At 42.9% G+C, this 23,475-nt stretch overlaps 1 protein-coding gene across 1 annotated transcript in view; it reads left to right on the top strand.

Annotated features, from left to right (window-relative positions):
* gpr158a (G protein-coupled receptor 158a) overlaps positions 1 to 23,475 on the top strand; it is a gene marked incomplete at both ends in the record, with an annotated part of 152,102 nt that overhangs the window by 3,445 nt on the left and 125,182 nt on the right. Inside the window, one exon of the mRNA XM_083631880.1 lies at positions 18,730 to 18,835. Within this exon, the coding sequence (XP_083488006.1) occupies positions 18,730 to 18,835 (106 nt within the window). The remainder of the gene's footprint in view (positions 1 to 18,729; positions 18,836 to 23,475) is intronic.

The following is a 23,475-nucleotide window of genomic DNA, read 5'->3' as shown; positions in this document are numbered from 1 at the left end:
GGTCAAGGAAAAGTGACCTGGCCATGACCTGGGCTGCTCTTAGCCTGGGTCACCACATTTAGGGTCAAGGCTGGGGGTTAGGCTGTAGAATAGCTAGATTCTTTGTCTTGCTAAAATCTGCTCTGGCCTACAATTGCTTTTTCTTATTTTCATTTTTGCTATGCTTGTTTTATATGTTGTTCACTTTTATTCATTGGTTGTGTTTAGTTAGATGTAGCTAGACACATTCTCTGTAAAGTCCTTTGAGACATGCTTGTGAATTAGAGCTATATAAATAAACTTGACAAGACATAGGATGTATTATTATTATTTAAATTTATTTTTAGCATTTTGCCTTTATTATATATTACACTAGGGACTAGGCAGACAGGAAAGATGGGGAGAGAGAGAGCAGGGATGACATGCGGCAAAGGACCATGGGTTGGACTCAAACCCGGGTTGGCCACGCAAAGGACTAAGCCTTTGTGGTATGCACTCTACCAGGTGAGCCACCGGTATGTCTCATAGGATGTATTCTTTTCACTATTCGACCGCAGCCCCAGTGATTACAACATGTCATGTGACTTCAACACCTCATGCCATGTGCATATCATGTGACTTTTTGTGTTTTTGTTATTTGCCAGAGTACTTGCACTCATAACTATGATGGTGTTTGGGTGAACTCAGAAATGTCTTGTTTTGTACTTTTTAGTCCAGTGAAAATAAATCCTTTTTAAACATAGTCAAAAAAAAATCCCCGTTTATCATCACTCGTGGAAATCAATCACATTTTCTTTTGCACCTTCTCCTGTCCTTTTTTTCTTTTCTTACCATGGCGCAGCGCAGGCCCAGCCGTGGTAATAACACCGTATATTTGGCTCAGTTAGTGATTCACTCAGTCAGGAAGGAAGGGAAAGTGAGGTGTCACTTTGTGAGATGGCCTCTCGTTTCCCGGCGGGGTGATGTTTGGACCATCACGGTGCTTCAACATGCAGACCCCACTCAAACGGGACGCCGGCAGACATAAAACAAACCAAGGGCGTCGTTTTGGTCTCAAAGTTGGTAGGGTCGAGGACGGCATGAGGGGAGGCGGTTTCGGGTGCCGCCAAATTTCTTTTTAAGTTTTTTTCTAAACCTTTTTTAGCCATATTTAGAGGAATATCTCATTTTAAATCAAAGATTTTAGTTTTTTTTAACCTTTTTTAGCCATATTTAGAGGAATATCTCATTTTAAATCAACATTAGGATTATACTGTTGTGATGTCATTATTCAGTATCTTCTCCGTTTCTCAATAACTTTCATGTCACCACCTGCTCAGCTCTCCTGTCAGCATAATTGTAACTAACAAACACAAACTGTAGGTTTAGCCATCTAATCATGTTCTTTCACCAACAGCCGGTTTGGAAAGAAAACATTGCCACTGAATCCCACACATCATGCATAAAAAAATGTGCATTGACTTACTGTATACTAACTTTCACTTACCAGTAATATTACAGTGAAATAGAAAGTGCATTTTCCATCAATATATTTCAACAAAATATACACAACATTCAGCCTATTACAACAAACAAAAAAAGCAGCAGCATGTGTTTTGACTGTCTTGTGCTTTCCTGTGAAACACAGACAGGACACCTTTCCCTAGTCTTTAGCAGCTTCTTGCTCGCGTTTTGCAGGTTATATCGTTTCCAGCAGAGTTCACTACAGTTCACACAGTTTAACGTTATGCGACGCGTGATGCGTGTCGGACTTTCAGTAATAAAATTAGTGGTGTTCCTCCACCTCCACAACAATGACGTCTCTTTTTGCTAACCTAACCTAACGTTACAGTTGCTGCAGGGGCATGTTTGTGTGTGTGTGTGTGTGTGTGTGTGTGTGTGTGGGGGTGTGTGTGTGTGGGTGTGTGTGTGGGTGGGCGTTTGTTTGGTCATCAGCCAAATGAGCCAATCAAACGTGAGTTTGGGAAAAAAAATTGGACTGGCACATTCAGTGGTGAAAAACAGGTGTAAATGTAACTTTGAACATAATGCAAACTAATTTCACTCAATAATGGTAGGGTCAATTCTATCCTTGCAAAATATGGGAAGACAATCTAAATGACCTATATAACTGCACTCCAAAGATAATGCAAATAAGGTTGCTTAAAAGTTGGTAGGGACAATTTGGACCCCCTGAAATGAATTGATCGTGACATGTCACAACCAACCCTATGCAAATCGACGCACTTAAACGCACATTCACATGAGTCGACAACAAAGCGCAGAGACAGTAGGCTACACTGACGTCGCCGCGGAGCTGAGGTTGTGTTGTGAAAATGTCAAAAAGAAGAAGCTATATAGTATTTGCGACCCTGTGAGTAGAATGTGTCCAAGTGAATCCAACTTGTTTGTTTCTGTGCAGTGCACGCTGTTTGTTTAATTAAAGTCTATTAATATTGAATGTGTCACAATGAAAAAGCCATGCAAAAATGTGAATCTTTTGGAAAACGTGTTTATTTGACCTTATTTACAATTTTTGTTTCAATCTCGTTAACGTAAATAATACTCATTACATTACACATAACTCGAATCCTGATATTGATGTTCCAAAACAGACCAGTGGACAGAAATCTACCCGGCAGTAATTCTGTCCGATTTCTGCCGCAGCTACAGTAGTGGCATTCGACACATGCTGTGGGCCTTGTTCCCATTCATAGCTCCTCTCTGGCATCATAGCTCCTCTCTGGCATCTTCATCATTCATAGCTCCTCTCTGGCATCTTCATCTATTTCTTGACTGCCTGATGATATCAAACTGGCAGTCGTCCCCTCAGGTCCCCAGCTCCGTCCCCTCAGCCTCAGCTCCCAGGCAAGTCAAGCGGCAGGAAAGGAGGTAAAACGTTGGCTAATATAGCTGCCTCAGACATCAGCTCTCCTCGTTTCCCCTTCAGATGAACACACAATCAATACAACAATGAATTAATAATGAAAGATGTAGAACAACAACCCTGCATGGGCCATCTTTGCTTCCAGCCTCTTAGCGTTTCTTCTAGTGTCTTCCTGTTTAGAGTGATGATGATGCTGAACCATCTTCTCAGAAGTGTTGAGTTTTACGCACCAGGGGAATAGGGAAATGCTAGGGCTGCAGGTATCAGTACCAGCACCGTTAAAGTGATACCGATACCAATAGAGCACTTCATTCGATACCTTTTTTATCAACTTCACCACTATGGGTTGTAACTGCTGCGGTAGTGCTTCAATCACACGTCGCATTAAATCGAAAAACTCTTGCGGTATAGAGACACTGTGGAGCGCGTCACAGTTTGAAAGCTACAGTATGCCCACATTGGGGAGACCTGGATTGCTAATAAACAGGCAAAAGCAGCCGTCGGGAGGAAATCTGAACAGATATGGACAGTCTGACAGACAATGTTTTTCCTGTTTTTAAGTAGACAAATCATGAAAATAATTATTGCAGCACACTGCCTCCAACAGAGAGGAGAAGGTGCATTGAAAAAATTAACTTAGTGGCCTCCATCAATGTCCTTTTTCATTAATGTTACTCCAATAAATCTGGATAAATGATACTTTGACATTTACCAGTAACATAACTTGATTTAATCACCAGAGCATATATAAATTATATTGATATTTAATAATTTCACTTTATTTAAAAATCTGAAATACAGCTATGCTTTTCAGACTAGGTTGAGTGACTGGTGTGACTTGCTGTTAAAGTGGATTGATGTGAAGTTAATTATTGTATGTGTTAACTAACAGGTCAATAAGATTTGGCATGACTTTTGCACCCTGAACTGGCAGTCAACACAGAGCAAAATATCCTGAGAGCCACACATAATGAACGCAACCCCTCTTCTGCCATGATGAGCCCTGTCAGTCACTCAGCCATCTCTCCTTACAGCCTAATGTAAATCCACTGCTGTGTTAGTTGCTGGAGCAGGAGTGTACAGACGTGTGTTTGACTAGTTAACCTCTTGCGTTCTCTGTTAGTTGCTGGAGCAGGATGGGGCGGCATTAGCTCAGGAGGTAGAGCTGTCGCCTGGGAATCGGAAGGTTCCCGGTTCGAGGCTGGCTCCTCCCGGCAGTGTGCCGAAGTGTCCTTGAGCAAGACACTGAACCCCTAACTGCTCCCGACGAGCAGTTGGCGCCCTGTATGGCTGCAGACGCCGTCGGTGTGTGAATGGGTGAATGTGAGGTATTCATGTAAAAGCGCTTTGGGTAGTCGGGAGACTATATAAAATGCGCTCTATAAATACAGTCCATTTACCATTTACCATTTACCAGGAGTGTATGGGCGTGTGTTTGACTAGTGAACCTCTTGCGTGCTCTGTTAGTTGCTGGAGCAGGAGTGTATGGACGTGTGTTTGACTAGTGAACCTCTTGCGTGCTCTGTTAGTTGCTGGAGCAGGAGTGTACGGACGTGTGTTTGACTAGTGAACCTCTTGCGTGCTCTGTTAGTTGCTGGAGCAGGAGTGTATGGACGTGTGTTTGACAAGTGAACCTCTTGCGTGCTCTGTTAGTTGCTGGAGCAGGAGTGTATGGACATGTGTTTGACTAGTGAACCTCTTGCGTGCTGTGTTAGTTGCTGGAGCAGGAGTGTATGGACATGTGTTTGACTAGTGAACCTCTTGCATGCTCTGTTAGTTGCTGGAGCAGGAGTGTATGGACGTGTGTTTGACAAGTGAACCTCTTGCGTGCTCTGTTAGTTGCTGGAGCAGGAGTGTACGGACGTGTGTTTGAGTAGTGAACCTCTTGCGTTCTCTGTTAGTTGCTGGAGCAGGAGTGTATGGACGTGTGTTTAACTAGTGAACCTCTTCTGTGCTGTGTTAGTTGCTGGAGCAGGAGTGTATGGACATGTGTTTGACTAGTGAACCTCTTGTGTGCTGTGTTAGTTGCTGGAGCAGGAGTGTATGGACGTGTGTTTGACTAGTGAACCTCTTGCGTGCTCTGTTAGTTGCTGGAGTAGAAGTGTATGGACGTGTGTTTGACTAGTGAACCTCTTGTGTGCTCTGTTAGTTGCTGGAGCAGGAGTGTATGGATGTGTTTGTGGTAGATCAACCTGTAGTTTCAGCGAAGGGGTAAGAAATCACACCTCAAACACTATCTCTTCTCTCTTCAGTTGCAGTAGAGCCACAGGGGAGGCAGCTTAGACCACACAGAGAGCACTAACTTTGTTGATTGTGTACATGCACTCTGTTGGAGGCCGAGGCATTCTTCAAGAGGATAGGTGCAGTCCTAATTGGCAGATCACTCGCACTTCAAAACACACACACACACACACACACACACACACACACACATGCACACGCACACACCATAGTTCAAGCTCACAGACCTTTACAGAACAGACTTTAATTGCTTTGAGGCTGAAACTCAGGAAGTCACAGCACTAAATAATAAGGCAAACTAATTGAAACTATCGAGAAAAGTACAACCACATATTAAAGAATGAATATACCGTATATATATATATATATATATATATATATATATAATATATATACTGTATATATATATATATATATATATATGGCATCAGCGTATTCCTCCAAAGGCCAAATGGGTTCAAATTAGATGGCAGAATCCACCTCATTTCCGGGCTTTGCTTCCCAATTTTGGTATGTGGACAGCCTGCCTGCTGTGGGACATCCAGCCGTCTTTGTGAGTGGGAGGCCTTGAGCGCTGGAGATGCCAGCTAGCAGCATCTGCTAAGATGGACACCATCCAGAAACAGATGGGAAGGAAACCCTGCAATGCCCCGAGCTACTGAAGCAGTGTGATTGAGAGATTAAAGATACACTAACACGTTGGATTCACCACATTTTCTTTTTAGTATAACAGTAAAGACTATGAAGTAACACAAATGGAATTATGCAGTGACCAAAAAAGTGTGAAATAAATGAAAACTATAAAACTATATTTTAGATTCTTTAAAGTAGCCGCCCTTTGCCTTGATGGAAAGGTAATGGAAATTGAAAGAAATTCACACATCAAAAGCATTTAAGCATAAGCCTTTAGATGAAAATGGGTTTAAGATCATGAAAAACATAGTCAGGTGTGTCCAAACTTTTGACGGATAAGTGTGGCAGAGATCAGGAGTTTAACCACCTTCATCCATTCAGAACAGACTTCTTCTTTGTCCAATGAAGATGTAAAAACATTGAAATTATCATTGCACTTGATTTAGATTTAGCACAGAGGTTTCTCACAGAGCGTAACCTGAAGTGTGTGTGTGTGTGTGTGTGTGTGTGTGTGTGTGTGTGTGTGTGGGGGGGGGGGGGGGGGGTTGGCATTCCTTCTCTCTCTATTGACGTCACTGGGACTCCACCGCTCAGTCAGGTGGCTCGTCAATATGCTGCCTTCAGCCAGTAAATGTCAACGTTATAAAAATGCCAACTGCCCAGGCTCTCCGGGATCAATATGATGCTGCTATAAAGAGGTATTAGGTTCGTGATGATATCACTGATGATGGGAATAATCTCATCATCCCAGTGATTGTTGTTAATATTAATCATAGACTAGATGCTGGTGTAATTCAGATCCCCCTCTAAGCATTACTGCAGATCTGGTTTATCCCTTCGTAACCTGGTTTGGGAGAACTACAGCAATGGAATGATAGAGGAGGCCTTGGGACTGAGATATCTGACTGATAAGAGCGCTTCATTGGGTTCCTACACAGGTCTGGAAATTATGGAAAAGGAGTTTTGCAATTTCTAGCTTTTGAAAAGTTTCGTAATTGAACAAAAAGTTTGGGAAACCTGTTGTACACGCTTAAAACACACATTTTATGAAGCTGGAGACCCACTGTCATTTCTCAAACTGTGATAATTATACTCTGAAATGACAAAATAGTAGGTACACTTACTCTAGGCCTACCCTCTTCATGAAGTATACTGGCTAGAAATCTCGTTTTCTTGTGCACGCTCGATTTCTAGGGTGGAGACTCTAGAGATGATGCGCCATGGGCGCAGTTATGGAAATGTTTGTATGGGTACAGGATTACAGCAACTCCTTATAGACGATGTTGTCTGTTATTCCCTCCTCATCACCTTCAATAAGTAATTTCATGCTGCTGGCTTGCTTTCCCCTGGAGAAGGCTGTGTAGACCTGGCCATGAGCAAATGTTAGGGTTGTGCTACAACCCGGGTTTTACGAGTGAGAACGAGAGCTCTCACTCTAGTGCCATCTTCGCTGCGCACGCAGCCACTGGAAGAATATTATTTTTGCTCCAAAAATTATCTTTATATAAAACCAAACCACCTACCAACAGGTGGTGTGGTAAGCCTGGAACTGAGGACGTCCACCCAGATTCCAGGAGGCCACTCCTTCTTCCAACCCGCCTGCGCAACGACGCATCGACGCAGCAAGGCTGGGTAGTGAGAGCTCTCGTTCTCACTCGTAAAACCCGGGTTGTAGCACAACCCTAACGTTTTACTTCGTTTCGAACTCAAGCTCTCATTCTAGTGCCAAATTCAACCGCCCTTGCTGCCGGGAGCACTCCTCAGAGCGACCCGAGAGGCATCTGTGAACAACGGATGCATGGCGAATCTCCCATGCCCAACCGTGTGGCATTTGGAGAGGCAACGACACTACCTTCTCACCATTGACAGTACCGCATGCACGAAACGCGAACCGGACACGTCAAGACTGTAGTACCTAACAAACGTGTGATGAGAGGACCATGAGGCCGCAGTGCACATGTCCTCCACCGATACACCGCGCAATAATGTGGAAGATGTCGCAACGCCCCGCGTAGAATGCGCCTTGATACCCTCCGGGGGTACCTTACCCTCGGCAGAGTATGCCAAAGCAATCGCCTCCACTATCCAGTGTCATAAGCGATCCTTGGAAAGGGGTCCGCCCTGGGCCCTCTGCCCGAAACAGACCAACAACTGGTTTGAAGTGGGGGGGCGGCTTTAGCTCAGGAGGTAGAGCGGGTCGGCCAATGACGCAAGGGTTGGCGGTTCGATCCCCGCTCCCTCCCAGCTGCTGTCGTTGTGTCCCTGGGCAAGACACTTAACCCTCCTTGCCTCGTATGGTGGTCGGAGGGGCCGTTGAGCGCCGATGTGTGGCTGCCACGCTTTCGAACCACCGGTACGAATGGTGTGAACGAATAATGATTCTGTGAAGCGCTTTGAGCACTTGGAAAGGCGCTATATAAATCCAATCATTATTATATTATTATTATTATATTATATTATTATATTATAAGTGCGTAATGAGCGCGTCCTGGCCACATAGGCCGAGAGAATGCTGACAAGTCTATGACCATAGACCTAAAGCTGGCATTAATATTCTTAGGTTGATAGGCCGGGTTAGGTCGCAACGTAACCGTGCGCCCATTATCCGTGAAAACCATACAGGACTGCTGCACCGAGAGGGCAATCAGGTCACCAACCCTCTTTCCTGACGACAAGGCCAGTAGCAGCGCGGCCTTCAAAGACAGAAACTTCAAATCGACAGAGTCCAAGGGCTCAAACGGATGGGATCCTCTCGCCATTCCGAAGTGTCGGCATTCCGATCATTGACTTCTATGCTTTCGGAGAGGCGGCCCTTTTTATCTCCAAAAAAGGTTTCGCCATTGCGAAAGATATTAGGTCCGCCTTTCCGACATAGCATCTTGAGTTATTTAGCCTAGGTTAGGTTCTGGGGGAGGTTAGGTTTAGGCGTGGGGGGTGGGAGAGGTTAGGTTTAGACGTGGGGGCTGGGAGAGGTTAGCTCCAGCCGGTCCCCCGGGTTAGGGTTAGGGTTAGGGTTCTTTCACAATGGCGAGACAGATCTCCATTCCGACAATTTTGTCGGAATGCCGGTATTTCGGAGTGCCGACATTTCGGAATGCCGGGGTCATAGGTGTAGTCCCGGTAGAACGCGGGGGAACGGCGTTCCCATACTTCTCCAAGGGGTGTTTTGTGTGTCAGTGTGTGTGTGCATGTCGAGCCAATAAAACGAGTGAAACTTGACAACGTTGTCATTCGTCCTATATTTAAGGTGGGCTGAATTATTCACACAGCATCAACTCGCGGCTTGAAGAAAGAAGGAAACATTCCACCTTAACTATATTTAAGGTGGGCTGAATGATTCACACAGCATCAACTCGTGGCTTGAAGGAAAAGGAAACATTCCACCTTAACTAGCTACAGCGCGGGGGAAACCTCAGTTTAATAAAAGCTATACTGAAACATACTGGCTTTTTCAGCATCAAAATATATTTTTTTCCACCAGACAAGCGCGAGCCAAGCCTACTAGTCATAGGAATAAACTCCTCGGCCGAGGAGAAGCTGGTTGATGCTATTCGCCCAGATGCAAGCTAGCTATCTAGTTAAGCACTGAGAGCGGCAACAACACCTTCCTCTGGTCGCAAACGTGACGTCAGAGGCATGTCGATCTGATTGGTTGAAGTTAACACAAACCAGCGGTGATAGACAGATGGGTCATCCAATCACCTGCCAAGTAGCTTGGGAAAAAGTGCCCGCCTCCGTCAGCGGGTCGGGTTACTCCCAGATCGACTGGTTTAGTGAAATGTAATGTGGAGCTAAACCGTCCATCTGGCAGCATCAGGTTACTACAGATCCCCCCCAGCCTATAAATCCATCTTATCTGAAGAACATAAGGGGGGAAGTCCCCCCTAGTTTGCAAAATTAATTTAGGCCCTGACTGTAATACTTCAGAAGTTGAATTTGAAGTTCAGCATTAATACATTTGTCATTTTTTGTCTTAGATTTACCTTTGTGTGTTATTGCAATATAAAACTACATAATTGAGAAGCAATTCTAGATTCTGGAATTGAGAATCGTTGGAATTGAGAATCGATTCTGGAATCGGATTGTGACCCCAGGAATCGGAATCGGATCGGATCGTGGCTTAGCCGGATCGGAGCACCCCTACGAGTCAGAGAAGGATTTTGAAGCTTTGAGACAATTGAGATGTGGATTGTGCAAAAGGGACTGCAAGTCAATATCAGGAAAATGGCCTTATTGTTACATTCAGTGTTACATTCAGTGTATGTGACAATATTCCATTTGAGGATCATTCATTACAGTTTCATCTTACATCTTTCATCTATATTTTGAGTGGAAAAGGGGTGGGAACCAAGATCATTTTGAAGGAGGATATTGCTTGTTGCATGAATGTTTGTCAGGATTAGTTATAACTGTTTAGGATATTATGAGATGGTGAGTGGAAATAGCAAGGACTTAGGTACTGATTATTACAGATCTTTCATGTGTTTTCATGAGCTGTGTTCTGATGTGGCTCATTACCAGCTACAGCACAGCGATCTCTTCACAACTGTCACGTTTGCTTTTGTCAGTAAGTCAAAAATATTGAACAATCCTCCGAGTTGACGGTTGGTTTGCAGAGGAAGGTTTTCAATGACAAGGCCATCAAGAGTTCAGAACTACTCAAACTACTCAAGAAAATGGCGTTGTTCGCTTTGTCTGACAGCAGCGTCGCCGTGGGCGCCCCGCGTCTTTTGATGGGAACTCAATAAAGTGACCCAGCCGTGTCACATGGAGACATCGGTAGGCAGGCGGTGTCCTGCCCAGCGGGCTAGACTAGCATTAGCTTCTGCTCGTCCTGTCAGCTTAATGCATTTCCATCACATAAAGAGACATTTTCCTCAGGAGGGCTACACAGTTCTGGCATTGTGATAGTTCGCTGACATATACTGCATGAACTGTGCTCTTCTGAAAGGACGGCTGTGTGTTTTTGTCAAGACTTTGGGGCAGGAGGAATCTGCACTCAAGTTCGTTGAGGCATACAGGCCTTCTGGCTACATGGATACATTAAACAAAGGATACTCCCTGTGCTTTTTAAAGTTTCTCCTCCAGGTCCCTCTCCTTTATCATTTATTATTAGTTTTTTCTGTACACAGTCAGCATGGTGATATCAGCACTTGTTTGTTTTACTAAATTCAAAAGAAGCCACTGCTGCCGTTCATTATTGTAGGCTACATCATGAAAAACAACTTCCACACACTTAAAATGGCCTGAGCTAGGTAATCATCCACAGTAAACACTGAAACACAGTCAATTTACTTTGCTTCATATCAGCATTCTTGTTTGATCTGTTAGTTCTTTGTGCCTGAGGTGAATGTTTTTGTATCAGCACTGTGTTACACTCTGCATCCTGTCAATCAGCCACTCCCACAGAGAGAAGTGCAAGTGGAAGTGGAGGTCTCCTCCAGGAAATAATCCCTCAAAAACTTTGTCACATCCATGTCTTTTCTATTTGGGTTTTTTCAGCCATGTTTTTAGTTTTATTAGCCAGGACAGCAGTTAATTTCAAGCTCGGTTTGACACCATCATCATCATCATCATCATCATCATCATCATCATCATCATCATCATCATCATCAGTATATAAATGGGAGCTAGGGCTCTATCTGTTTCCCTGTCTCTCTGTCTGTCCCACTGTGATGTCATAAATCCCACTGTGACATCATCAGTGATGTGATAAATCCCAGTGTGACATCATCAGTGATCAGTGATGTCACAAAAGAGAAGCGGGAGTCTGGCTTCAGACCCCCGTCTTCAGCCATGGACAGCTGTATGTTGCCAGCTCCAGGACACGTGATCCAGCATTATCTGAAGTATGCCATCAAGGAGCAGCCAGGGCGAGGCCGAGCTGCGTATGCAAGCTGCAGGGCCAGCTGGGTGAGCTGCAGGGTGTGCGAGGCTGCGCAGCCTAGGAATCGAGCGCTGCCTAGTAAAGTAAATTTAACAATCATGCATTCATAAATGATTGTGGTAAATGGCCTGTATTTACGGTATGGTGCTTTTATCCAAAGCGCTTAACAATGAGTAGGTACATTCACCTATTCACACAGACATAATGCTAACTTCATAATGCTAACATAGGTTGACCCACAGTGATGAGGAGTTACATCTGCCGACTTCATAATGCTAACATTATGTAGGTTTACCCACAATGATGAGGGGTTATATCTGCCAACTTCATAATGCTAACATTATGTAGGTTTACCCACAGTGATGAGGGGTTACATCTGCCGACTTCATAATGCTAACATTATGTAGGCTAGGTTTACCCACAGTGATGAGGGGTTACATCTGCCAACTTAATAATGCTAAGATTATTATGTAGGTTTACCCACAGTGATGAGGGGTTACATCTGCCGACTTCATAATGCTAATATTATGTAGGTTTACCCACAGTGATGAGGGGTTACATCTGCTGACTTCATAATGCTAATATTATGTAGGTTTACCCACAGTGATGAGGGGATACATCTGCCAACTTCATAATGCTAATATTATGTAGGTTTACCCACAGTGATGAGGGGTTACATCTGCCGACTTCATAATGCTAATATTATGTAGGTTTACCCACAGTGATGAGGGGTTACATCTGCCAACTTCATAATGCTAACATTATTATGTACTGTAGCCTACTGTAGGTTTGATGAGGGGTTACATCAGCCAACTTCATAATGCTAAGATTATGTAGGTTTACCCACAGTGATCAGAATCAGAATCAGAATCAGAAAGACTTTAATGATCCCCGGGGGGGAAATTGGGACAAGTTACAGTAGCTCGCTCACAGAACACACATTGCATAAAATAAACAGTAGTAAATGCGATAGTAAGCAAAATAAGCAGAATAAGAACACAACATAGCATAGAATTATGTAGGTTGAGGGGGTTACATCTGCCAACTTCATAATGCTAAGATTATTATGTAGGTTTACCCACAGTGATGAGGGGTTACATCTGCCGACTTCATAATGCTGGTGCTAACATTAGTGCTGCCTTCCATCTGACCGCACGGGATGCCCCTCCTTTCTCTGGTTTGGCCTTAGGCCTGCAAATGAATGGAGGATGAGAAGAGAGAGCACTGGGTTTTCCTGATGGGGCTAAATGAAGGAGGATGAGAAGAGAGAGCACTGGGTTTTCCTGATGGGGCTAAATGAATGGAGGATGAGAAGAGAGAGCACTGGGTTTTCCTGATGGGGCTCCACTATCTCTCTTGTGCTCTGTGATGAGCCCATCTGCACGCCCGAGGGCCCAAAGCCTGCCGCCATGCCTCCACCAATGGTCAAATCACACCATGCTCTTTGCGTTGCATTACTGTGTAGGGCTTGACGATAACCCAATATTATCATTTATCGTCTTTCATTAGAATCATATAGATATCCTGACATGCAATTCTACTATCTAAACTGATGTAAACTAACAAGCTAGCTTTATTTAAAAACTGTCCAGATATGATTTTTTTAAGGAGTATTGTTTAGAAAGAAATCACACTTTCTACACTTGCATAATACTTTAATGCAACTTTTCAGTCATAGGACCTTCCTTCTACTGTAGGTGTGCAAAAAATATTTTTCTTCAAGGAATATTATTTAAAAATTGCTTGACATCACAGCTACCTTCAGCATTTGGTTCAATGACATGAAGATTAATTTGATTATTGAATGTGATTTTACATTTGTTAGCCATATCATATAGATCAAAATCATTATTTTGATATTGATTCCGGCCATATTGCTCATTCGGCTTCACTTCCCCACCTCCTTTTCAAACCTCGTCTTAGACATGTGGAGGCTTCAGACAACACATATGTTCTTTTTTTATCTATGTCATGTGCCATGTGTCCACTTCTTTGGCTACGATGCTAAAGATTGCCTGGAGAGTTGGAAGCGGACAGTATGTTCTCGTATACTGTAGGCTGTCCTATGATGTGTGTGTGTGTGTGTGTGTGTGTGTGTGTGTGTGTGTGTGTGTGTGTGTGTTTGTGTTTGTGTTTCCTACCTGATTATTACATAACAGAGGATTGGAAGTGAGGCAGTTTTTCAGTGTGATGGCCAAACAGCGAGGTCAGACCGCCCTGAGGCCAGAGCGCGGCAGCAGTTATTAATAACAGCAGTACAGGCAAAGAGAGCGTTGTGCTCGCCGTGCGTCCACTGGGAGCCCCCTGTAGTAAACCAGCTCCTATACACCTGGAGAACATGCCACCAGCAATATTTGTGTATATGTGTATAAGTGTGTGTCTATGAGAAATAGTTCTAAAGCGAGAGAGCCAGAGCCAGAGCCAGAGAGAGAGAGAGAGAGAGAGAGAGAGAAGGGGGGGATGATATTGGCCTCTAAATAGGGCCAGTATGGGTTCTTAATTTTTTATTCTTGTTTTTATTTTTGGAGATATCTTTAGTGCTAAATACTCATTGCTGTGGTGTTTCTGCACTACACTCTTCCCAGAGATCACCTGTGTCAATCAAACAGTAGGGGCGGGGCCATGGGCGGGACTATGATGTGATTTTCTCTGAAGGCAGTTTGAGTTTCACTTCTGTTCAGCCATATGGCTATCGCTGCTCATGTTCTCCCCAGCTCTTCTGCTGGAGTTCTGTTTATTTTATTACAATCAAACCATTGCTTCTGGTACTATGGAATTCATATTAACTCCCTAACTTCCTTCATAAACTTCCATTAGCTTTAGTATAGTATAGGCTGAAACACTATTGTTTTATAACAGTTCGTGATAGATAACAGCAAAATGTACATTTATTTACTATGTGATTTGGAGGACAATCTCGAGAAGAGCCAGTCTTTGTGTTCATTCATGTGTGTCAAACTGAAAGGCCCGGGGGCCAAATCCGGCCTGGCACCTCATTTTATGTGGCCCGCGAGTGCTAGCAAAACATACAATTTGTGCAATACAATTCTATGGCCGCCCGTGGCTAAAACTAGATATTGTTAAACGTTGAATAACTTTTAAACCGCTAATCCTATCAATATGATCTTAAAAAATCCTGTAAAGCAGAAATTCTCAGCTTTTGAGTGGTACCTCACATGTCTCGTTTGGAAAACATGTCATTCTTCATCTCAGCCAAATAGCGGAGAAACAGGGGAGAAACGTTGCTTGTAGGCTACATAAACAGAAAATATTGTTATGTTGAATATTTACATACTACTTTGTATATATATTTTTTCTAATACATTGTATATAATTAGTTGTCTTTTTGTAATTTTTTTTTTTATATAATTCTGCTTTCAGAGCTAGTTATTAATTATGAAGTTATTACTAAAACCAATAATAATCAAATCAGCTGCAATTATGAAATATGATAAGAAGTAGGCTAAATACATTAATATGGTGTTACATTTACAACCGGCCCTTTGAGGGCAACCATAATGCTGATGTGGCCCGGGGTGAAATCGAGTTTGACGATTTTGGCTTAGAAGAATTACCAGGCAGTAGAAATCAAACAAGCATCAACCATCTGAAGGCTGGAGGCACAACATCCAGGTACATGTACCAGGAAGTACAGTAGCTGATTTTCTCAGCGATTACAACAACACTGTGCTGCCACAGCACTTCGGTATGCTGAGAACAGGTGGGCTTTGTAAGCTGCGTTAATAATTAACAGTTTAGAAAAGCAAATTTTCCTGATCTGCATTAATCAAGCATGTGTCAGAAAGAGATAATCCAGGCACCAACGCCTGCATCTGGAGTAGAAATAAACAAAATTCTCTCTGCACAACTATGGTGTTTCTATAACCTTGACGCAAGACTCAGCCTTCATTCTTCATTCTGAGTCTCGAAGTCGCACCCCTTGCAGGATCCGCTAAAAATGGCCCTGCATCTTCATACACGTAGCAATCACAATAAAACAGTACTTCCCTGTCACACACGAGGACACAAGGTTGTTGTCCGTCACAAAGGAGAATCTGCGTTCCAAAATATTGCATAGTTTCCAATACCAAGCCCTTGTAAACATGCCAGACTGTGTATTTTCTGTTCTTGGGTTTCCACCCATAGATACAGTAGGGCGCTGTTTCCCACTGGGAAGCGGAAGAACAATAATGGCCATTTTCAATGGAAAAGACAGAAATGACGGGATCTGGCATGTTTCTCTGTTCCTGAGAAATGTCACTCAGGTCGATTTTCATTCACGTTCATTACCTGGGTGTCACGGAACAACATATGATTATGTGGATTGTTGTACAGTACATTTTCCACAAAGCGCTAACATTGTTTAAAGTATAGAATATATTTGATATTGTTGTTCATTGTGGATCCCCATTAGTCTGCACCAAGGTGAGACTACTCTTCCTGGGGTCCAAACACATAACATAAAAAAACATAATACAATAACATTGTCGACAAGTTGATAATTATAACAAAGACAAAAAGAGAGTGAATCAGCTCACTCTATTTCATATCAGATATAACAAAAAGTGTATGAAAAAACGTGTATGAATTAATATTTACCGAGCACCTAGCCACTTTTATGGCTGCCAGAAGGGTAAGCATCTATATGTGGTGAGGTCACAAAGACATTGTAGGCAGGCATCTTTGTTGAACTGTGCAAGTCTGAAATCTATAAAGCAAAAAGTTTAGAAGATGCTATACTAAATATCTGGATTTGTGGTGTTGTTGTATAATAATGGTCACTTTTTGGTCAGAGGCATCAAATGAAATGTATTCCATCATCTAGCCTGATTCTGCAAAGGTATGATCATTCATAACTTTTTAACTAAAGAGAAATATGGCTTTTAAATATGATTTATTGATCCTCGAATGAAATAAGAGATATGCTGGTCAAAACGTATTTGTTGTGTAATTGGACTTATTCCTTTACTGCCAAGGTAACATTATTGTAGCGGGTCTTACCAAGTGTATAGCAACCCGGTCTTGAAGTATAAGGTGCGCACATTGTTCCTTGGCCAATGGGATTGTCCCTTTGGTCGGATGGTTAACGTATTGCGCTTTGGAATGACAGACCCGGGTCCGACACACTGGCCTCCAAGGTCATCGGAGGCGCGGGCCCGGATGCAATGTTGGCTAAAGTGCAGATTTCCGCTAAGAACAAGGTGGAAATTATGTATTTTCAGGTGAACTTGGCATTTCAGGGCTTGTGGAGACTTGGGGCCCTATCTTCGCAAAAGTGGTAATTTAGCGTTTGCGCTCGTTTAACGCTGCTTGCAGTGCACAAGCTGCTTGCATGCACAAGCGCATGCCTGTTATAATTGTACTGGCTAAATACCCTGCTGCGCTTGAGCGCACCATAATCTCCGTGCAGTGCAGAATAAAATTCCTATAATAAAATATAAATATAAAAAATATAATAAAATTAATTACGCACAGCCTTGCCACGCCAGGACATCAAATTCTGCTGCTAAAATTGGGTATTAGCAGATACTTCAGTGAGGCAATCAAATATAACTCACTGAGTAGACTCAGCCCTCAGTCTTAATCCGTTTCACTCCTGTAAGACTGAGAATATTAATCTTTGCATAACGTTAGGTGGCGCTGTTGGAAGCCTTGCATCGGAGAACCAATCATGAGTGTTGTGGGCGGGCCTGCTTTCTGGGGGCAGATCTCATGCAGAACCGGTGTCTCGCAAAACATCGTCGCATTTGCGGAGAAACATATTAATCACTTAGAAACAAACATAACCTGTTAATAGGACGTGTTCCATCCGGCCCCGGCGGCTAGAGGTCTTTCCCCCAGCCATAAGCCCGACTCCCGAGGCTAACGTTACAGAGCCTGCTGGCTGCTGATGACTTCACAGTAGCAAGCGGACCACTTCCGGGTAGGAAAAATTATTGTAAAATAAACCACAGCTATAAATTTTGTTTGGAGCATATCAGCTTCATGCTCTGTGTTAGGACTATGATAAATGGCATTGCCGCTACCAAATAAAATTCTAATAATAAATGTAGGCGTGTCTGCTGCCGGCGGTTCTCGCCGGGCTCGGACAGACAGTTTCTGACGGTGAAATTCCCAGACGTTTGGTGCAGCTCACCAAACGTCTGGGAGCCGAGACTACTCACTGAGAAACTTTTATCACATCGCAAAGAGGGACATAGGCTATTCACCTTCACCTATCCCATAACCCAGAGGGTCGTTGGCACCACAGACGATCTGTCAACAAGCTCTCTCCATCTCTCTCTGTCCTCGGCATGAGTGAGTCCACTCTATTACGCATGGAGAGAATTACTGTATATTGCATCATGCCTCGCGCAAACAGAAATTGCGAGACGGGAATCTGATTGGTTTCTTTGATGTAACGCCCAGGCATTGCCTGGCCACACCTGTGAATAATTCTGAGGCTTAAGACCGCCCAAATCCCGTTTGTGCTGGCATTTTGGGGGGCACATGATTTGGCACAGCTCTAATTTGCGCTTGCGGCAGGTGCTGTGAACGTTTCCGCATCCCTGCCGAGAATTGCATCCCCAACATGTTTCGGGGCTGTTTTAACTTAGAAAACAGGGAGGTCACATCTACCCAGACAATTATATCACCTTTAAACAGTTACATTACTGTATAAATCATTACAATATGCTCCCGTGAGGTGGGGATGCGTTTAGCTGCTGCTGGGCATAACACCTGGACACTAGTGCAAGGCGGACTGCTATCTTCCCTGCCTTAAGAACAATAATGGCCATTACGCAAACAGGTGCGCAAGTGCAAATAGGGGATATCGCCTGTACCAAGATAGGGCCCTTGGATTATGCCAGGTGAGCAGTATGGAAGCTATCCCTTTGGAATAATCTGATTCTGTCAGGGGTAAAAACAAGCTTGTTTAGTGCAGTAGGGGAATGTGGGAAAAGCGGCTGCCAACTGAAGCCATGTTCGTCAATACTGCATCAATATCAAAGATTTCTGTTCACATTACTTAGTTACTGTATACATATTTTTTTTTTGGATTAAAATAGGGTCCAGGTTGGGGGATAAATGAAATTCTCCTTTAATTCATCAGCGGTGCTAATGGCGTCTTGTTGTCTTGCAGGGGCGTGGTGCGAGTGGACATCAATGTGCAGGATGTTGATATTGACCAGTGCTCCACTGATGGTTGGTTTGCTGGAACCCATCGATGCAACCTGACCACTATGGAGGTGAGTTCGCCCAACACTGCTGATTGATCCGCTCTATAAAACCCTACACTTACCTACACACATTCAGTCAGTCACATCTCCAGAGCCCGAGAGGCACTCAATGGAAAAGCACTGAATCAGTGTGTCAACTGCCAGATGGACAATGATGTGATTCTTGTTTCATGATGCTTTTACCACCAGTGTCTGACTGCAGCCTACGTGTCTTAGGGCCCTATCTTCGCAACGGCGGTAATTTTGCATTAGCGTCCGTTTTGCGTTGGAATAGCGCCGCGCAAAGCCCTAATTGTGGGCGTGTCGGCCCGCTGCCCTTCACGTCATCTCGGCACAAACCTCCATAGGCGTGTTTATGCCCATAACAGGATTCACTCCCCTTAAAAGCCACAGCGTCACCGCCAGCGTCACCGCCATCACAGCAGCTTCTTTTTTGCTCAGTGCAAGCAGAGTGACAGAGTGAGAGAGAGAGAGAGAGAGAAAAGAGAGGGGGAGAGAGTCAGAGAGAGAGAGAGGGGGAGAGAACGAGAGAGGGAGAGAATTGGAGGATGAACCAGTTCGGATTCGTAACGAAAATTGATGCTTTTGTAATTAGTAGCCTATTAATTAGTCGTTTCGCTCATATAGGCTATAACATACACATTTAAAAATATTTGTTTCTTTAATAGGGTAGGGATGTGCGAGATTTTAATTCTAGCCTATTTCAATAGCCTATACCAGAATTGTCCACTCGGGTTAAGCTATTGTTGCATGGTGCAATTGCAGGGAGAGAGGTTACTGTATACGGCCGGTGTTGTGTCAAAAAGTGATTTGCTGCCAGAAACTGATTTCGATCCGCGGGACCGCACACTGTACAGCGCTGCCTCAGTGCCTCTACCCACCCTGTGCACCCACCCACCCGGCCTGCCTACCTGGCCCAGCTCACACCTTCTCTGGGGAGACCCCCCTCCATGACCCGGCACACTAGCCGAACTTAAAAGCACCCCTCCCCGCACTACACACAGACTCCCGCTTTTTGGCACAAAACCATGACAAACAAATTCTCATTTTTAAATCAAGGTGTGTTTTTTTCTGCAGTGTAGGTTAGTTGAAAATCAACATGGCATTCTGAGGAGGGAAGTGTGTCCGCGCGCGAGCCGTGCGTAATGTAGGCCTATCCAAGCGAGGATTTCCTGCACTGCGCAGAGAATACTGTCTGCGCTCAGGCGTACGCCTGACGTAGAGGTTATTTTTGCACTAAGACCAGCTATTTGGTGGCGTTAAAATTGAGAGCACCCAAGGTCTTTTTTTCGAACACATTGCGCTGGAACGCCTATTTTGGCACGGGGAACGCCCAAACCTCTGTTTACGCTCGGAACATAGCGACGGTACATGTATCTTCGCCAGAGTGCAACATGACACTTGCGGGAGGCAGATGATAGGCTAGAGGCCCACGGACACGCCTGGGCCTCGCCTACACCTGTGTCTGCGCTTAGATCCCAGCGCAAAACTGGATGGTGGAGGCATACGATAGCTTAAGACACAGGGAAGATAGCAATAAGAGGCGGGCAAACGATAGCGCCCTACGAAGATAGGGCCCTTACAGTGTTTGGTTTGTGACAGGGATGTCAAACTCAATTTCATCCCGGGCCACATCAACATTATGGTTGACCTCAACATCATATAAGTATCTAGCCTACCTTTGCCTCTGATTAGATTATTATTGATTTGAGTAATAACAATAATTAATAACTAGCTCTGAAAGCAGAATTATAGGAGAAATTGTGGCAAACTGACAACTTTATTATACAATAATTAGTAATTAATATTATAAGTAATAATGTCAACATAACAATATTTTCAGTTTGTGTAGCCTACAAGCATTGTTTCGAATTCAAAATGTACAGATCCTTTCCAAAAAATTAGAATATCATGGAAATACCATGGATGACCGTGGGCTTCAGCGGATTGTCAAGCAAAGACGATTCAAAAAATTTGGCGGAGATTCAGAGGGAGTGGTCTGAGGCTGGAGTCAGTCATAACTGAGAAGTAACTGCTGATTTACTGACAAAAAATGACAGGTTTCCTTGATGAATCAATGCTGCAGAACATGATGAAATAACCACGTTCGCTATGAAACTTCTGAATATCCAAACGAGACACGTGAGTTACCACTTTCTTCTTGAATCATATTATTGATAGGATTAACAGTTCAAAAGTTATTAAACATTTAACAATAGCTATTTTTAGCCACGGGCGCGGCCATATTGCACAAATTATATTCTTTGCTACTGTAGGTCTCGCGGGCCACATAAAATGAGGTTCCGGGCGGGTTTTAGCCCACGGGAGTTTGACACATAAGACCTGTTCGGAATTTGTCCTTATGACAATAGTGGACTATTTAGTGTGTCGCAATTTTTTTTTATAGTGTCCAAATTCTCAGCTGTTAATTTGATTCACTATTTAGTCCACTATAAAATACCCACAATGCACAGCGATTTCTAGTGAACAGCGAATGTACCCTACATTTTCGCCGGTATACCACAATGCAATTCGGTTGTCTTTACCGAAGGGGAAGAAGAAAGTCATTAGCTTGCGAGCTAACAAGCTTGTGAGTTACTTAACCAGCAAAGCTTGCTATTAGGAGACAGCACCATAGTTGGCAAAACCACACATGCACGTAATTAGAATTTCAATGATTTATTTAGGATTTAGCAGTCAAAACATGCAACATCAATACTACCTGAGGACATCTCAATCTGCTCGTGAGCTCAGTTGTTTATGTGATAGTGGACGTGGATTACTTGCGTCACATGAACACCCGGCGCATCTGGTGACGCAATGATCTCCAGGAAAAAAATCTGTGTAGTGTCCCAAACTCATTTTGATCATTCCCCATATAGTTCACTATTATGATAAACACTATATGAAATAGTGAGTAAGTGAAAGAGTGAATGATTCCGAATGCGGCTATAGAGACATTATCATTTTTGTTTTTTCAAACCTCTGTTTACGCTCGGAACATAGCGACGGTACATGTATCTTCGCCAGAGTGCAACATGACACTTGCGGGAGGCAGATGATAGGCTAGAGGCCCACGGACACGCCTGGGCCTCGCCTACACCTGTGTCTGCGCTTAGATCCCAGCGCAAAACTGGATGGTGGAGGCATACGATAGCTTAAGACACAGGGAAGATAGCAATAAGAGGCGGGCAAACGATAGCGCCCTACGAAGATAGGGCCCTTACAGTGTTTGGTTTGTGACAGGGATGTCAAACTTATTTATTTCAATGATTTATTTAGGATTTAGCAGTCAAAACATGCAACATCAATACTACCTGAGGACATCTCAATCTGCTCGTGAGCTCAGTTGTTTATGTGATAGTGGACGTGGATTACTTGCGTCACATGAACACCCGGCGCATCTGGTGACGCAATGATCTCCAGGAAAAAAATCTGTTTTTTTTTGTTTTTGTTTTTTTACTTCGTTTTATTCCACAAATATATGACAAACAATTGGAGATGCACATACAATTACACTTATTTTGCAACTTATCCTCCCTGTCTGATCCATACATTGATGTAAATGGAGTCGTCTTCGATGGTAATCATATCTGTTCGAGGGCATATCAATACCGTCCTATCATTACCAATGAATTGACATTACATTAATTAAATCCAACACACATTGTGGATTAAACTCAAGACAGAAGGACAAAACAAAAGCATATACCGGTACACACATCCATACAAGTGTGACAGCATATATATATATATATTCATAGTATTCCGATGATGTCACAAGCCTTTTTCCTATCAATATGGCGCTACAATACACACAGCTCATTGGCTGTAAGTGTCACTTGATTGTAATCACTTGTTAATTGATCACAATCACCTGTTGTTTTCCTACCAAATTGGCCATGTGGTGATGTAACAGAATACTATCAATATATATATATATATATATATATATATATATATATATATATATATATATATATATATATATATATATTATATAGGGTTATGAATCATGCTGCCATTAAAATGATAATGTCACTATTATTATTTATATATATATATATATATATATATATATATGTATATATGTATGTATGTGTGTATATATGTATATATATATATATATATATATATATATATATATATATATATATATATATATATATGTATGTATGTGTGTATATATATATATATATATATATATATACACACATACATACATATATATATATATATATATATATATATATATATATATATATATATATATATATATATATATATATATAAATAATAATAGTGACATTATCATTTTAATGGTGGCATGATTCATCCAACTTCTAGGAATCCTATGTTGCAAAAGTACAAGTCATTCATTAATTTATCTGAGCTGCTCGACATCATTGTGAAAATAGCTCTTGTCGAGATGATTAAACTCTGTGCTCTGTACTCCTCACTAGGACATTGTGTACCCAAAATGAGCTAACCTCACTTTCTCTTGTCCATTTTTATTTTCAGCAGCATTACTTCAGCTTACCAAGTCTAATGCAAATTACAGTAGACAGCAAGTCATTGCCAATCCTCCTTTAGCCCTTTGAGCTCTCTCTCTCTCTCTCTCTCTCTCTCTCTCTCTCTCTCTCTCTCTC

Source organism: Poromitra crassiceps (genome assembly GCF_964638095.1).
Source record: "Poromitra crassiceps genome assembly, chromosome: 2".
Classification (NCBI taxonomy): Eukaryota; Metazoa; Chordata; class Actinopteri; order Beryciformes; family Melamphaidae; genus Poromitra; species Poromitra crassiceps.
The sequence above is the reverse complement of the archived record's forward strand: the minus strand, read 5'-3'. Positions and strand labels throughout refer to the sequence as shown.